The sequence below is a fragment of the Gordionus sp. m RMFG-2023 genome, unplaced genomic scaffold (genome assembly GCF_954871325.1).
Source record: "Gordionus sp. m RMFG-2023 unplaced genomic scaffold, tfGorSpeb1-WG-v2 contig_191, whole genome shotgun sequence".
NCBI classification, from domain to species: domain Eukaryota; kingdom Metazoa; phylum Nematomorpha; class Gordioida; order Chordodea; family Parachordodidae; genus Gordionus; species Gordionus sp. m RMFG-2023.
In genome coordinates this window covers 5-18,306 of record NW_027050906.1, presented here as the reverse complement: position 1 = coordinate 18,306, position 18,302 = coordinate 5, and the positions used below count along the sequence as shown (strand labels likewise).

General features: G+C 35.2%; 1 protein-coding gene across 1 annotated transcript; it reads right to left on the bottom strand.

Annotated features, from left to right (window-relative positions):
- Positions 1-39: 39 nt before the first annotated feature.
- LOC135930654 (obscurin-like) lies at positions 40-18,097 on the bottom strand (the record flags this gene model as incomplete). The annotated part of the gene is made up of 54 exons (XM_065467469.1): positions 40-137; positions 203-469; positions 549-815; positions 881-1,147; positions 1,227-1,493; positions 1,559-1,825; positions 1,905-2,171; positions 2,237-2,503; positions 2,583-2,849; positions 2,915-3,181; positions 3,261-3,527; positions 3,593-3,859; positions 3,939-4,205; positions 4,271-4,537; positions 4,617-4,883; positions 4,949-5,215; positions 5,295-5,561; positions 5,627-5,893; positions 5,973-6,239; positions 6,305-6,571; positions 6,651-6,917; positions 6,983-7,249; positions 7,329-7,595; positions 7,661-7,927; positions 8,007-8,273; positions 8,339-8,605; positions 8,685-8,951; positions 9,017-9,283; positions 9,363-9,629; positions 9,695-9,961; positions 10,041-10,307; positions 10,373-10,639; positions 10,719-10,985; positions 11,051-11,317; positions 11,397-11,663; positions 11,729-11,995; positions 12,075-12,341; positions 12,407-12,673; positions 12,753-13,019; positions 13,085-13,351; positions 13,431-13,697; positions 13,763-14,029; positions 14,109-14,375; positions 14,441-14,707; positions 14,787-15,053; positions 15,119-15,385; positions 15,465-15,731; positions 15,797-16,063; positions 16,143-16,409; positions 16,475-16,741; positions 16,821-17,087; positions 17,153-17,419; positions 17,499-17,765; positions 17,831-18,097. Coding segments are annotated over 54 exons (14,249 nt in total), but the record flags the coding sequence as incomplete, so codon positions are not given.
- Positions 18,098-18,302: the final 205 nt, after the last annotated feature.

Here is an 18,302-nt window from a genome sequence, read left to right as displayed (position 1 = left end):
GTCTTTTAAAATCTCTGTCTCGTCCTTCTTCCAAGTTACTGTATCGACTTTACGCGGCAATGTGACAGCTAAATCTAATCGACTTCCCTCTTCGATTTCTACAATGTTCACCTCTTCCAATTTTTCCACCGGTATTTCTATAATTATAAAATGAATATAGATACGGTTTTAATTTATATTGATGAAATATAGGTAGCCGTACCATTTATAATGACTCGTGTTTTGACTTTTTTCCCTTCGAATTCCAAGCTGTATATTCCTTTATCTTCGTGGTCTACCTTAGATACGACCAATTTATAAACGACCCCTTGTTGTACAAATTTCACCCTATCATCCTCCAATATTTCCGTTTCATCCTTTTTCCATTTCACGTCCTTTATTTCGCGAGATAAAGTTACCGTTATTTCAAGTGTAGCGCCTTGATCAACTTCTATTACTTGGATTTCCTCAATCTTTTCCGTTGGAATTTCTATTTATTTTATAATACAATATTAGCACACTGCCAAATGATAATCTCTTCATATATGCAAATATATAACGTATATTACCTTTGACCACCACTTCCGTTTTAACTTGTTCGCCCTCGAATTCTAAAGCGTACACACCTTTATCCTCTGGAACCACTTTAGATATCACTAATTTTTGAACTACCCCTTCTGGTTGGAAGGATATTCGATCGTCTTTTAAAATCTCTGTCTCGTCCTTCTTCCAAGTTACTGTATCGACTTTACGGGGCAATGTGACTGCTAAATCTAATCGACTTCCCTCTTCGATTTCTACAATGTTCACCTCTTCCAATTTTTCCACCGGTATTTCTATAATTATAAAATGAATATAGATACGGTTTTAATTTATATTGATGAAATATAGGTAGCCGTACCATTTATAATGACTCGTGTTTTGACTTTTTTCCCTTCGAATTCCAAGCTGTATATTCCTTTATCTTCGTGGTCTACCTTAGATACGACCAATTTATAAACGACCCCTTGTTGTACAAATTTCACCCTATCATCCTCCAATATTTCCGTTTCATCCTTTTTCCATTTCACGTCCTTTATTTCGCGAGATAAAGTTACCGTTATTTCAAGTGTAGCGCCTTGATCAACTTCTATTACTTGGATTTCCTCAATCTTTTCCGTTGGAATTTCTATTTATTTTATAATACAATATTAGCACACTGCCAAATGATAATCTCTTCATATATGCAAATATATAACGTATATTACCTTTGACCACCACTTCCGTTTTAACTTGTTCGCCCTCGAATTCTAAAGCGTACACACCTTTATCCTCTGGAACCACTTTAGATATCACTAATTTTTGAACTACCCCTTCTGGTTGGAAGGATATTCGATCGTCTTTTAAAATCTCTGTCTCGTCCTTCTTCCAAGTTACTGTATCGACTTTACGGGGCAATGTGACTGCTAAATCTAATCGACTTCCCTCTTCGATTTCTACAATGTTCACCTCTTCCAATTTTTCCACCGGTATTTCTATAATTATAAAATGAATATAGATACGGTTTTAATTTATATTGATGAAATATAGGTAGCCGTACCATTTATAATGACTCGTGTTTTGACTTTTTTCCCTTCGAATTCCAAGCTGTATATTCCTTTATCTTCGTGGTCTACCTTAGATACGACCAATTTATAAACGACCCCTTGTTGTACAAATTTCACCCTATCATCCTCCAATATTTCCGTTTCATCCTTTTTCCATTTCACGTCCTTTATTTCGCGAGATAAAGTTACCGTTATTTCAAGTGTAGCGCCTTGATCAACTTCTATTACTTGGATTTCCTCAATCTTTTCCGTTGGAATTTCTATTTATTTTATAATACAATATTAGCACACTGCCAAATGATAATCTCTTCATATATGCAAATATATAACGTATATTACCTTTGACCACCACTTCCGTTTTAACTTGTTCGCCCTCGAATTCTAAAGCGTACACACCTTTATCCTCTGGAACCACTTTAGATATCACTAATTTTTGAACTACCCCTTCTGGTTGGAAGGATATTCGATCGTCTTTTAAAATCTCTGTCTCGTCCTTCTTCCAAGTTACTGTATCGACTTTACGGGGCAATGTGACTGCTAAATCTAATCGACTTCCCTCTTCGATTTCTACAATGTTCACCTCTTCCAATTTTTCCACCGGTATTTCTATAATTATAAAATGAATATAGATACGGTTTTAATTTATATTGATGAAATATAGGTAGCCGTACCATTTATAATGACTCGTGTTTTGACTTTTTTCCCTTCGAATTCCAAGCTGTATATTCCTTTATCTTCGTGGTCTACCTTAGATACGACCAATTTATAAACGACCCCTTGTTGTACAAATTTCACCCTATCATCCTCCAATATTTCCGTTTCATCCTTTTTCCATTTCACGTCCTTTATTTCGCGAGATAAAGTTACCGTTATTTCAAGTGTAGCGCCTTGATCAACTTCTATTACTTGGATTTCCTCAATCTTTTCCGTTGGAATTTCTATTTATTTTATAATACAATATTAGCACACTGCCAAATGATAATCTCTTCATATATGCAAATATATAACGTATATTACCTTTGACCACCACTTCCGTTTTAACTTGTTCGCCCTCGAATTCTAAAGCGTACACACCTTTATCCTCTGGAACCACTTTAGATATCACTAATTTTTGAACTACCCCTTCTGGTTGGAAGGATATTCGATCGTCTTTTAAAATCTCTGTCTCGTCCTTCTTCCAAGTTACTGTATCGACTTTACGGGGCAATGTGACTGCTAAATCTAATCGACTTCCCTCTTCGATTTCTACAATGTTTACCTCTTCCAATTTTTCCACCGGTATTTCTATAATTATAAAATGAATATAGATACGGTTTTAATTTATATTGATGAAATATAGGTAGCCGTACCATTTATAATGACTCGTGTTTTGACTTTTTTCCCTTCGAATTCCAAGCTGTATATTCCTTTATCTTCGTGGTCTACCTTAGATACGACCAATTTATAAACGACCCCTTGTTGTACAAATTTCACCCTATCATCCTCCAATATTTCCGTTTCATCCTTTTTCCATTTCACGTCCTTTATTTCGCGAGATAAAGTTACCGTTATTTCAAGTGTAGCGCCTTGATCAACTTCTATTACTTGGATTTCCTCAATCTTTTCCGTTGGAATTTCTATTTATTTTATAATACAATATTAGCACACTGCCAAATGATAATCTCTTCATATATGCAAATATATAACGTATATTACCTTTGACCACCACTTCCGTTTTAACTTGTTCGCCCTCGAATTCTAAAGCGTACACACCTTTATCCTCTGGAACCACTTTAGATATCACTAATTTTTGAACTACCCCTTCTGGTTGGAAGGATATTCGATCGTCTTTTAAAATCTCTGTCTCGTCCTTCTTCCAAGTTACTGTATCGACTTTACGCGGCAATGTGACTGCTAAATCTAATCGACTTCCCTCTTCGATTTCTACAATGTTCACCTCTTCCAATTTTTCCACCGGTATTTCTATAATTATAAAATGAATATAGATACGGTTTTAATTTATATTGATGAAATATAGGTAGCCGTACCATTTATAATGACTCGTGTTTTGACTTTTTTCCCTTCGAATTCCAAGCTGTATATTCCTTTATCTTCGTGGTCTACCTTAGATACGACCAATTTATAAACGACCCCTTGTTGTACAAATTTCACCCTATCATCCTCCAATATTTCCGTTTCATCCTTTTTCCATTTCACGTCCTTTATTTCGCGAGATAAAGTTACCGTTATTTCAAGTGTAGCGCCTTGATCAACTTCTATTACTTGGATTTCCTCAATCTTTTCCGTTGGAATTTCTATTTATTTTATAATACAATATTAGCACACTGCCAAATGATAATCTCTTCATATATGCAAATATATAACGTATATTACCTTTGACCACCACTTCCGTTTTAACTTGTTCGCCCTCGAATTCTAAAGCGTACACACCTTTATCCTCTGGAACCACTTTAGATATCACTAATTTTTGAACTACCCCTTCTGGTTGGAAGGATATTCGATCGTCTTTTAAAATCTCTGTCTCGTCCTTCTTCCAAGTTACTGTATCGACTTTACGGGGCAATGTGACTGCTAAATCTAATCGACTTCCCTCTTCGATTTCTACAATGTTCACCTCTTCCAATTTTTCCACCGGTATTTCTATAATTATAAAATGAATATAGATACGGTTTTAATTTATATTGATGAAATATAGGTAGCCGTACCATTTATAATGACTCGTGTTTTGACTTTTTTCCCTTCGAATTCCAAGCTGTATATTCCTTTATCTTCGTGGTCTACCTTAGATACGACCAATTTATAAACGACCCCTTGTTGTACAAATTTCACCCTATCATCCTCCAATATTTCCGTTTCATCCTTTTTCCATTTCACGTCCTTTATTTCGCGAGATAAAGTTACCGTTATTTCAAGTGTAGCGCCTTGATCAACTTCTATTACTTGGATTTCCTCAATCTTTTCCGTTGGAATTTCTATTTATTTTATAATACAATATTAGCACACTGCCAAATGATAATCTCTTCATATATGCAAATATATAACGTATATTACCTTTGACCACCACTTCCGTTTTAACTTGTTCGCCCTCGAATTCTAAAGCGTACACACCTTTATCCTCTGGAACCACTTTAGATATCACTAATTTTTGAACTACCCCTTCTGGTTGGAAGGATATTCGATCGTCTTTTAAAATCTCTGTCTCGTCCTTCTTCCAAGTTACTGTATCGACTTTACGGGGCAATGTGACTGCTAAATCTAATCGACTTCCCTCTTCGATTTCTACAATGTTCACCTCTTCCAATTTTTCCACCGGTATTTCTATAATTATAAAATGAATATAGATACGGTTTTAATTTATATTGATGAAATATAGGTAGCCGTACCATTTATAATGACTCGTGTTTTGACTTTTTTCCCTTCGAATTCCAAGCTGTATATTCCTTTATCTTCGTGGTCTACCTTAGATACGACCAATTTATAAACGACCCCTTGTTGTACAAATTTCACCCTATCATCCTCCAATATTTCCGTTTCATCCTTTTTCCATTTCACGTCCTTTATTTCGCGAGATAAAGTTACCGTTATTTCAAGTGTAGCGCCTTGATCAACTTCTATTACTTGGATTTCCTCAATCTTTTCCGTTGGAATTTCTATTTATTTTATAATACAATATTAGCACACTGCCAAATGATAATCTCTTCATATATGCAAATATATAACGTATATTACCTTTGACCACCACTTCCGTTTTAACTTGTTCGCCCTCGAATTCTAAAGCGTACACACCTTTATCCTCTGGAACCACTTTAGATATCACTAATTTTTGAACTACCCCTTCTGGTTGGAAGGATATTCGATCGTCTTTTAAAATCTCTGTCTCGTCCTTCTTCCAAGTTACTGTATCGACTTTACGGGGCAATGTGACTGCTAAATCTAATCGACTTCCCTCTTCGATTTCTACAATGTTCACCTCTTCCAATTTTTCCACCGGTATTTCTATAATTATAAAATGAATATAGATACGGTTTTAATTTATATTGATGAAATATAGGTAGCCGTACCATTTATAATGACTCGTGTTTTGACTTTTTTCCCTTCGAATTCCAAGCTGTATATTCCTTTATCTTCGTGGTCTACCTTAGATACGACCAATTTATAAACGACCCCTTGTTGTACAAATTTCACCCTATCATCCTCCAATATTTCCGTTTCATCCTTTTTCCATTTCACGTCCTTTATTTCGCGAGATAAAGTTACCGTTATTTCAAGTGTAGCGCCTTGATCAACTTCTATTACTTGGATTTCCTCAATCTTTTCCGTTGGAATTTCTATTTATTTTATAATACAATATTAGCACACTGCCAAATGATAATCTCTTCATATATGCAAATATATAACGTATATTACCTTTGACCACCACTTCCGTTTTAACTTGTTCGCCCTCGAATTCTAAAGCGTACACACCTTTATCCTCTGGAACCACTTTAGATATCACTAATTTTTGAACTACCCCTTCTGGTTGGAAGGATATTCGATCGTCTTTTAAAATCTCTGTCTCGTCCTTCTTCCAAGTTACTGTATCGACTTTACGGGGCAATGTGACTGCTAAATCTAATCGACTTCCCTCTTCGATTTCTACAATGTTCACCTCTTCCAATTTTTCCACCGGTATTTCTATAATTATAAAATGAATATAGATACGGTTTTAATTTATATTGATGAAATATAGGTAGCCGTACCATTTATAATGACTCGTGTTTTGACTTTTTTCCCTTCGAATTCCAAGCTGTATATTCCTTTATCTTCGTGGTCTACCTTAGATACGACCAATTTATAAACGACCCCTTGTTGTACAAATTTCACCCTATCATCCTCCAATATTTCCGTTTCATCCTTTTTCCATTTCACGTCCTTTATTTCGCGAGATAAAGTTACCGTTATTTCAAGTGTAGCGCCTTGATCAACTTCTATTACTTGGATTTCCTCAATCTTTTCCGTTGGAATTTCTATTTATTTTATAATACAATATTAGCACACTGCCAAATGATAATCTCTTCATATATGCAAATATATAACGTATATTACCTTTGACCACCACTTCCGTTTTAACTTGTTCGCCCTCGAATTCTAAAGCGTACACACCTTTATCCTCTGGAACCACTTTAGATATCACTAATTTTTGAACTACCCCTTCTGGTTGGAAGGATATTCGATCGTCTTTTAAAATCTCTGTCTCGTCCTTCTTCCAAGTTACTGTATCGACTTTACGGGGCAATGTGACTGCTAAATCTAATCGACTTCCCTCTTCGATTTCTACAATGTTCACCTCTTCCAATTTTTCCACCGGTATTTCTATAATTATAAAATGAATATAGATACGGTTTTAATTTATATTGATGAAATATAGGTAGCCGTACCATTTATAATGACTCGTGTTTTGACTTTTTTCCCTTCGAATTCCAAGCTGTATATTCCTTTATCTTCGTGGTCTACCTTAGATACGACCAATTTATAAACGACCCCTTGTTGTACAAATTTCACCCTATCATCCTCCAATATTTCCGTTTCATCCTTTTTCCATTTCACGTCCTTTATTTCGCGAGATAAAGTTACCGTTATTTCAAGTGTAGCGCCTTGATCAACTTCTATTACTTGGATTTCCTCAATCTTTTCCGTTGGAATTTCTATTTATTTTATAATACAATATTAGCACACTGCCAAATGATAATCTCTTCATATATGCAAATATATAACGTATATTACCTTTGACCACCACTTCCGTTTTAACTTGTTCGCCCTCGAATTCTAAAGCGTACACACCTTTATCCTCTGGAACCACTTTAGATATCACTAATTTTTGAACTACCCCTTCTGGTTGGAAGGATATTCGATCGTCTTTTAAAATCTCTGTCTCGTCCTTCTTCCAAGTTACTGTATCGACTTTACGGGGCAATGTGACTGCTAAATCTAATCGACTTCCCTCTTCGATTTCTACAATGTTCACCTCTTCCAATTTTTCCACCGGTATTTCTATAATTATAAAATGAATATAGATACGGTTTTAATTTATATTGATGAAATATAGGTAGCCGTACCATTTATAATGACTCGTGTTTTGACTTTTTTCCCTTCGAATTCCAAGCTGTATATTCCTTTATCTTCGTGGTCTACCTTAGATACGACCAATTTATAAACGACCCCTTGTTGTACAAATTTCACCCTATCATCCTCCAATATTTCCGTTTCATCCTTTTTCCATTTCACGTCCTTTATTTCGCGAGATAAAGTTACCGTTATTTCAAGTGTAGCGCCTTGATCAACTTCTATTACTTGGATTTCCTCAATCTTTTCCGTTGGAATTTCTATTTATTTTATAATACAATATTAGCACACTGCCAAATGATAATCTCTTCATATATGCAAATATATAACGTATATTACCTTTGACCACCACTTCCGTTTTAACTTGTTCGCCCTCGAATTCTAAAGCGTACACACCTTTATCCTCTGGAACCACTTTAGATATCACTAATTTTTGAACTACCCCTTCTGGTTGGAAGGATATTCGATCGTCTTTTAAAATCTCTGTCTCGTCCTTCTTCCAAGTTACTGTATCGACTTTACGGGGCAATGTGACTGCTAAATCTAATCGACTTCCCTCTTCGATTTCTACAATGTTCACCTCTTCCAATTTTTCCACCGGTATTTCTATAATTATAAAATGAATATAGATACGGTTTTAATTTATATTGATGAAATATAGGTAGCCGTACCATTTATAATGACTCGTGTTTTGACTTTTTTCCCTTCGAATTCCAAGCTGTATATTCCTTTATCTTCGTGGTCTACCTTAGATACGACCAATTTATAAACGACCCCTTGTTGTACAAATTTCACCCTATCATCCTCCAATATTTCCGTTTCATCCTTTTTCCATTTCACGTCCTTTATTTCGCGAGATAAAGTTACCGTTATTTCAAGTGTAGCGCCTTGATCAACTTCTATTACTTGGATTTCCTCAATCTTTTCCGTTGGAATTTCTATTTATTTTATAATACAATATTAGCACACTGCCAAATGATAATCTCTTCATATATGCAAATATATAACGTATATTACCTTTGACCACCACTTCCGTTTTAACTTGTTCGCCCTCGAATTCTAAAGCGTACACACCTTTATCCTCTGGAACCACTTTAGATATCACTAATTTTTGAACTACCCCTTCTGGTTGGAAGGATATTCGATCGTCTTTTAAAATCTCTGTCTCGTCCTTCTTCCAAGTTACTGTATCGACTTTACGGGGCAATGTGACTGCTAAATCTAATCGACTTCCCTCTTCGATTTCTACAATGTTCACCTCTTCCAATTTTTCCACCGGTATTTCTATAATTATAAAATGAATATAGATACGGTTTTAATTTATATTGATGAAATATAGGTAGCCGTACCATTTATAATGACTCGTGTTTTGACTTTTTTCCCTTCGAATTCCAAGCTGTATATTCCTTTATCTTCGTGGTCTACCTTAGATACGACCAATTTATAAACGACCCCTTGTTGTACAAATTTCACCCTATCATCCTCCAATATTTCCGTTTCATCCTTTTTCCATTTCACGTCCTTTATTTCGCGAGATAAAGTTACCGTTATTTCAAGTGTAGCGCCTTGATCAACTTCTATTACTTGGATTTCCTCAATCTTTTCCGTTGGAATTTCTATTTATTTTATAATACAATATTAGCACACTGCCAAATGATAATCTCTTCATATATGCAAATATATAACGTATATTACCTTTGACCACCACTTCCGTTTTAACTTGTTCGCCCTCGAATTCTAAAGCGTACACACCTTTATCCTCTGGAACCACTTTAGATATCACTAATTTTTGAACTACCCCTTCTGGTTGGAAGGATATTCGATCGTCTTTTAAAATCTCTGTCTCGTCCTTCTTCCAAGTTACTGTATCGACTTTACGCGGCAATGTGACTGCTAAATCTAATCGACTTCCCTCTTCGATTTCTACAATGTTCACCTCTTCCAATTTTTCCACCGGTATTTCTATAATTATAAAATGAATATAGATACGGTTTTAATTTATATTGATGAAATATAGGTAGCCGTACCATTTATAATGACTCGTGTTTTGACTTTTTTCCCTTCGAATTCCAAGCTGTATATTCCTTTATCTTCGTGGTCTACCTTAGATACGACCAATTTATAAACGACCCCTTGTTGTACAAATTTCACCCTATCATCCTCCAATATTTCCGTTTCATCCTTTTTCCATTTCACGTCCTTTATTTCGCGAGATAAAGTTACCGTTATTTCAAGTGTAGCGCCTTGATCAACTTCTATTACTTGGATTTCCTCAATCTTTTCCGTTGGAATTTCTATTTATTTTATAATACAATATTAGCACACTGCCAAATGATAATCTCTTCATATATGCAAATATATAACGTATATTACCTTTGACCACCACTTCCGTTTTAACTTGTTCGCCCTCGAATTCTAAAGCGTACACACCTTTATCCTCTGGAACCACTTTAGATATCACTAATTTTTGAACTACCCCTTCTGGTTGGAAGGATATTCGATCGTCTTTTAAAATCTCTGTCTCGTCCTTCTTCCAAGTTACTGTATCGACTTTACGCGGCAATGTGACTGCTAAATCTAATCGACTTCCCTCTTCGATTTCTACAATGTTCACCTCTTCCAATTTTTCCACCGGTATTTCTATAATTATAAAATGAATATAGATACGGTTTTAATTTATATTGATGAAATATAGGTAGCCGTACCATTTATAATGACTCGTGTTTTGACTTTTTTCCCTTCGAATTCCAAGCTGTATATTCCTTTATCTTCGTGGTCTACCTTAGATACGACCAATTTATAAACGACCCCTTGTTGTACAAATTTCACCCTATCATCCTCCAATATTTCCGTTTCATCCTTTTTCCATTTCACGTCCTTTATTTCGCGAGATAAAGTTACCGTTATTTCAAGTGTAGCGCCTTGATCAACTTCTATTACTTGGATTTCCTCAATCTTTTCCGTTGGAATTTCTATTTATTTTATAATACAATATTAGCACACTGCCAAATGATAATCTCTTCATATATGCAAATATATAACGTATATTACCTTTGACCACCACTTCCGTTTTAACTTGTTCGCCCTCGAATTCTAAAGCGTACACACCTTTATCCTCTGGAACCACTTTAGATATCACTAATTTTTGAACTACCCCTTCTGGTTGGAAGGATATTCGATCGTCTTTTAAAATCTCTGTCTCGTCCTTCTTCCAAGTTACTGTATCGACTTTACGGGGCAATGTGACTGCTAAATCTAATCGACTTCCCTCTTCGATTTCTACAATGTTCACCTCTTCCAATTTTTCCACCGGTATTTCTATAATTATAAAATGAATATAGATACGGTTTTAATTTATATTGATGAAATATAGGTAGCCGTACCATTTATAATGACTCGTGTTTTGACTTTTTTCCCTTCGAATTCCAAGCTGTATATTCCTTTATCTTCGTGGTCTACCTTAGATACGACCAATTTATAAACGACCCCTTGTTGTACAAATTTCACCCTATCATCCTCCAATATTTCCGTTTCATCCTTTTTCCATTTCACGTCCTTTATTTCGCGAGATAAAGTTACCGTTATTTCAAGTGTAGCGCCTTGATCAACTTCTATTACTTGGATTTCCTCAATCTTTTCCGTTGGAATTTCTATTTATTTTATAATACAATATTAGCACACTGCCAAATGATAATCTCTTCATATATGCAAATATATAACGTATATTACCTTTGACCACCACTTCCGTTTTAACTTGTTCGCCCTCGAATTCTAAAGCGTACACACCTTTATCCTCTGGAACCACTTTAGATATCACTAATTTTTGAACTACCCCTTCTGGTTGGAAGGATATTCGATCGTCTTTTAAAATCTCTGTCTCGTCCTTCTTCCAAGTTACTGTATCGACTTTACGGGGCAATGTGACTGCTAAATCTAATCGACTTCCCTCTTCGATTTCTACAATGTTCACCTCTTCCAATTTTTCCACCGGTATTTCTATAATTATAAAATGAATATAGATACGGTTTTAATTTATATTGATGAAATATAGGTAGCCGTACCATTTATAATGACTCGTGTTTTGACTTTTTTCCCTTCGAATTCCAAGCTGTATATTCCTTTATCTTCGTGGTCTACCTTAGATACGACCAATTTATAAACGACCCCTTGTTGTACAAATTTCACCCTATCATCCTCCAATATTTCCGTTTCATCCTTTTTCCATTTCACGTCCTTTATTTCGCGAGATAAAGTTACCGTTATTTCAAGTGTAGCGCCTTGATCAACTTCTATTACTTGGATTTCCTCAATCTTTTCCGTTGGAATTTCTATTTATTTTATAATACAATATTAGCACACTGCCAAATGATAATCTCTTCATATATGCAAATATATAACGTATATTACCTTTGACCACCACTTCCGTTTTAACTTGTTCGCCCTCGAATTCTAAAGCGTACACACCTTTATCCTCTGGAACCACTTTAGATATCACTAATTTTTGAACTACCCCTTCTGGTTGGAAGGATATTCGATCGTCTTTTAAAATCTCTGTCTCGTCCTTCTTCCAAGTTACTGTATCGACTTTACGGGGCAATGTGACTGCTAAATCTAATCGACTTCCCTCTTCGATTTCTACAATGTTCACCTCTTCCAATTTTTCCACCGGTATTTCTATAATTATAAAATGAATATAGATACGGTTTTAATTTATATTGATGAAATATAGGTAGCCGTACCATTTATAATGACTCGTGTTTTGACTTTTTTCCCTTCGAATTCCAAGCTGTATATTCCTTTATCTTCGTGGTCTACCTTAGATACGACCAATTTATAAACGACCCCTTGTTGTACAAATTTCACCCTATCATCCTCCAATATTTCCGTTTCATCCTTTTTCCATTTCACGTCCTTTATTTCGCGAGATAAAGTTACCGTTATTTCAAGTGTAGCGCCTTGATCAACTTCTATTACTTGGATTTCCTCAATCTTTTCCGTTGGAATTTCTATTTATTTTATAATACAATATTAGCACACTGCCAAATGATAATCTCTTCATATATGCAAATATATAACGTATATTACCTTTGACCACCACTTCCGTTTTAACTTGTTCGCCCTCGAATTCTAAAGCGTACACACCTTTATCCTCTGGAACCACTTTAGATATCACTAATTTTTGAACTACCCCTTCTGGTTGGAAGGATATTCGATCGTCTTTTAAAATCTCTGTCTCGTCCTTCTTCCAAGTTACTGTATCGACTTTACGGGGCAATGTGACTGCTAAATCTAATCGACTTCCCTCTTCGATTTCTACAATGTTCACCTCTTCCAATTTTTCCACCGGTATTTCTATAATTATAAAATGAATATAGATACGGTTTTAATTTATATTGATGAAATATAGGTAGCCGTACCATTTATAATGACTCGTGTTTTGACTTTTTTCCCTTCGAATTCCAAGCTGTATATTCCTTTATCTTCGTGGTCTACCTTAGATACGACCAATTTATAAACGACCCCTTGTTGTACAAATTTCACCCTATCATCCTCCAATATTTCCGTTTCATCCTTTTTCCATTTCACGTCCTTTATTTCGCGAGATAAAGTTACCGTTATTTCAAGTGTAGCGCCTTGATCAACTTCTATTACTTGGATTTCCTCAATCTTTTCCGTTGGAATTTCTATTTATTTTATAATACAATATTAGCACACTGCCAAATGATAATCTCTTCATATATGCAAATATATAACGTATATTACCTTTGACCACCACTTCCGTTTTAACTTGTTCGCCCTCGAATTCTAAAGCGTACACACCTTTATCCTCTGGAACCACTTTAGATATCACTAATTTTTGAACTACCCCTTCTGGTTGGAAGGATATTCGATCGTCTTTTAAAATCTCTGTCTCGTCCTTCTTCCAAGTTACTGTATCGACTTTACGGGGCAATGTGACTGCTAAATCTAATCGACTTCCCTCTTCGATTTCTACAATGTTCACCTCTTCCAATTTTTCCACCGGTATTTCTATAATTATAAAATGAATATAGATACGGTTTTAATTTATATTGATGAAATATAGGTAGCCGTACCATTTATAATGACTCGTGTTTTGACTTTTTTCCCTTCGAATTCCAAGCTGTATATTCCTTTATCTTCGTGGTCTACCTTAGATACGACCAATTTATAAACGACCCCTTGTTGTACAAATTTCACCCTATCATCCTCCAATATTTCCGTTTCATCCTTTTTCCATTTCACGTCCTTTATTTCGCGAGATAAAGTTACCGTTATTTCAAGTGTAGCGCCTTGATCAACTTCTATTACTTGGATTTCCTCAATCTTTTCCGTTGGAATTTCTATTTATTTTATAATACAATATTAGCACACTGCCAAATGATAATCTCTTCATATATGCAAATATATAACGTATATTACCTTTGACCACCACTTCCGTTTTAACTTGTTCGCCCTCGAATTCTAAAGCGTACACACCTTTATCCTCTGGAACCACTTTAGATATCACTAATTTTTGAACTACCCCTTCTGGTTGGAAGGATATTCGATCGTCTTTTAAAATCTCTGTCTCGTCCTTCTTCCAAGTTACTGTATCGACTTTACGGGGCAATGTGACTGCTAAATCTAATCGACTTCCCTCTTCGATTTCTACAATGTTCACCTCTTCCAATTTTTCCACCGGTATTTCTATAATTATAAAATGAATATAGATACGGTTTTAATTTATATTGATGAAATATAGGTAGCCGTACCATTTATAATGACTCGTGTTTTGACTTTTTTCCCTTCGAATTCCAAGCTGTATATTCCTTTATCTTCGTGGTCTACCTTAGATACGACCAATTTATAAACGACCCCTTGTTGTACAAATTTCACCCTATCATCCTCCAATATTTCCGTTTCATCCTTTTTCCATTTCACGTCCTTTATTTCGCGAGATAAAGTTACCGTTATTTCAAGTGTAGCGCCTTGATCAACTTCTATTACTTGGATTTCCTCAATCTTTTCCGTTGGAATTTCTATTTATTTTATAATACAATATTAGCACACTGCCAAATGATAATCTCTTCATATATGCAAATATATAACGTATATTACCTTTGACCACCACTTCCGTTTTAACTTGTTCGCCCTCGAATTCTAAAGCGTACACACCTTTATCCTCTGGAACCACTTTAGATATCACTAATTTTTGAACTACCCCTTCTGGTTGGAAGGATATTCGATCGTCTTTTAAAATCTCTGTCTCGTCCTTCTTCCAAGTTACTGTATCGACTTTACGGGGCAATGTGACTGCTAAATCTAATCGACTTCCCTCTTCGATTTCTACAATGTTCACCTCTTCCAATTTTTCCACCGGTATTTCTATAATTATAAAATGAATATAGATACGGTTTTAATTTATATTGATGAAATATAGGTAGCCGTACCATTTATAATGACTCGTGTTTTGACTTTTTTCCCTTCGAATTCCAAGCTGTATATTCCTTTATCTTCGTGGTCTACCTTAGATACGACCAATTTATAAACGACCCCTTGTTGTACAAATTTCACCCTATCATCCTCCAATATTTCCGTTTCATCCTTTTTCCATTTCACGTCCTTTATTTCGCGAGATAAAGTTACCGTTATTTCAAGTGTAGCGCCTTGATCAACTTCTATTACTTGGATTTCCTCAATCTTTTCCGTTGGAATTTCTATTTATTTTATAATACAATATTAGCACACTGCCAAATGATAATCTCTTCATATATGCAAATATATAACGTATATTACCTTTGACCACCACTTCCGTTTTAACTTGTTCGCCCTCGAATTCTAAAGCGTACACACCTTTATCCTCTGGAACCACTTTAGATATCACTAATTTTTGAACTACCCCTTCTGGTTGGAAGGATATTCGATCGTCTTTTAAAATCTCTGTCTCGTCCTTCTTCCAAGTTACTGTATCGACTTTACGGGGCAATGTGACTGCTAAATCTAATCGACTTCCCTCTTCGATTTCTACAATGTTCACCTCTTCCAATTTTTCCACCGGTATTTCTATAATTATAAAATGAATATAGATACGGTTTTAATTTATATTGATGAAATATAGGTAGCCGTACCATTTATAATGACTCGTGTTTTGACTTTTTTCCCTTCGAATTCCAAGCTGTATATTCCTTTATCTTCGTGGTCTACCTTAGATACGACCAATTTATAAACGACCCCTTGTTGTACAAATTTCACCCTATCATCCTCCAATATTTCCGTTTCATCCTTTTTCCATTTCACGTCCTTTATTTCGCGAGATAAAGTTACCGTTATTTCAAGTGTAGCGCCTTGATCAACTTCTATTACTTGGATTTCCTCAATCTTTTCCGTTGGAATTTCTATTTATTTTATAATACAATATTAGCACACTGCCAAATGATAATCTCTTCATATATGCAAATATATAACGTATATTACCTTTGACCACCACTTCCGTTTTAACTTGTTCGCCCTCGAATTCTAAAGCGTACACACCTTTATCCTCTGGAACCACTTTAGATATCACTAATTTTTGAACTACCCCTTCTGGTTGGAAGGATATTCGATCGTCTTTTAAAATCTCTGTCTCGTCCTTCTTCCAAGTTACTGTATCGACTTTACGGGGCAATGTGACTGCTAAATCTAATCGACTTCCCTCTTCGATTTCTACAATGTTCACCTCTTCCAATTTTTCCACCGGTATTTCTATAATTATAAAATGAATATAGATACGGTTTTAATTTATATTGATGAAATATAGGTAGCCGTACCATTTATAATGACTCGTGTTTTGACTTTTTTCCCTTCGAATTCCAAGCTGTATATTCCTTTATCTTCGTGGTCTACCTTAGATACGACCAATTTATAAACGACCCCTTGTTGTACAAATTTCACCCTATCATCCTCCAATATTTCCGTTTCATCCTTTTTCCATTTCACGTCCTTTATTTCGCGAGATAAAGTTACCGTTATTTCAAGTGTAGCGCCTTGATCAACTTCTATTACTTGGATTTCCTCAATCTTTTCCGTTGGAATTTCTATTTATTTTATAATACAATATTAGCACACTGCCAAATGATAATCTCTTCATATATGCAAATATATAACGTATATTACCTTTGACCACCACTTCCGTTTTAACTTGTTCGCCCTCGAATTCTAAAGCGTACACACCTTTATCCTCTGGAACCACTTTAGATATCACTAATTTTTGAACTACCCCTTCTGGTTGGAAGGATATTCGATCGTCTTTTAAAATCTCTGTCTCGTCCTTCTTCCAAGTTACTGTATCGACTTTACGGGGCAATGTGACTGCTAAATCTAATCGACTTCCCTCTTCGATTTCTACAATGTTCACCTCTTCCAATTTTTCCACCGGTATTTCTATAATTATAAAATGAATATAGATACGGTTTTAATTTATATTGATGAAATATAGGTAGCCGTACCATTTATAATGACTCGTGTTTTGACTTTTTTCCCTTCGAATTCCAAGCTGTATATTCCTTTATCTTCGTGGTCTACCTTAGATACGACCAATTTATAAACGACCCCTTGTTGTACAAATTTCACCCTATCATCCTCCAATATTTCCGTTTCATCCTTTTTCCATTTCACGTCCTTTATTTCGCGAGATAAAGTTACCGTTATTTCAAGTGTAGCGCCTTGATCAACTTCTATTACTTGGATTTCCTCAATCTTTTCCGTTGGAATTTCTATTTATTTTATAATACAATATTAGCACACTGCCAAATGATAATCTCTTCATATATGCAAATATATAACGTATATTACCTTTGACCACCACTTCCGTTTTAACTTGTTCGCCCTCGAATTCTAAAGCGTACACACCTTTATCCTCTGGAACCACTTTAGATATCACTAATTTTTGAACTACCCCTTCTGGTTGGAAGGATATTCGATCGTCTTTTAAAATCTCTGTCTCGTCCTTCTTCCAAGTTACTGTATCGACTTTACGGGGCAATGTGACTGCTAAATCTAATCGACTTCCCTCTTCGATTTCTACAATGTTCACCTCTTCCAATTTTTCCACCGGTATTTCTATAATTATAAAATGAATATAGATACGGTTTTAATTTATATTGATGAAATATAGGTAGCCGTACCATTTATAATGACTCGTGTTTTGACTTTTTTCCCTTCGAATTCCAAGCTGTATATTCCTTTATCTTCGTGGTCTACCTTAGATACGACCAATTTATAAACGACCCCTTGTTGTACAAATTTCACCCTATCATCCTCCAATATTTCCGTTTCATCCTTTTTCCATTTCACGTCCTTTATTTCGCGAGATAAAGTTACCGTTATTTCAAGTGTAGCGCCTTGATCAACTTCTATTACTTGGATTTCCTCAATCTTTTCCGTTGGAATTTCTATTTATTTTATAATACAATATTAGCACACTGCCAAATGATAATCTCTTCATATATGCAAATATATAACGTATATTACCTTTGACCACCACTTCCGTTTTAACTTGTTCGCCCTCGAATTCTAAAGCGTACACACCTTTATCCTCTGGAACCACTTTAGATATCACTAATTTTTGAACTACCCCTTCTGGTTGGAAGGATATTC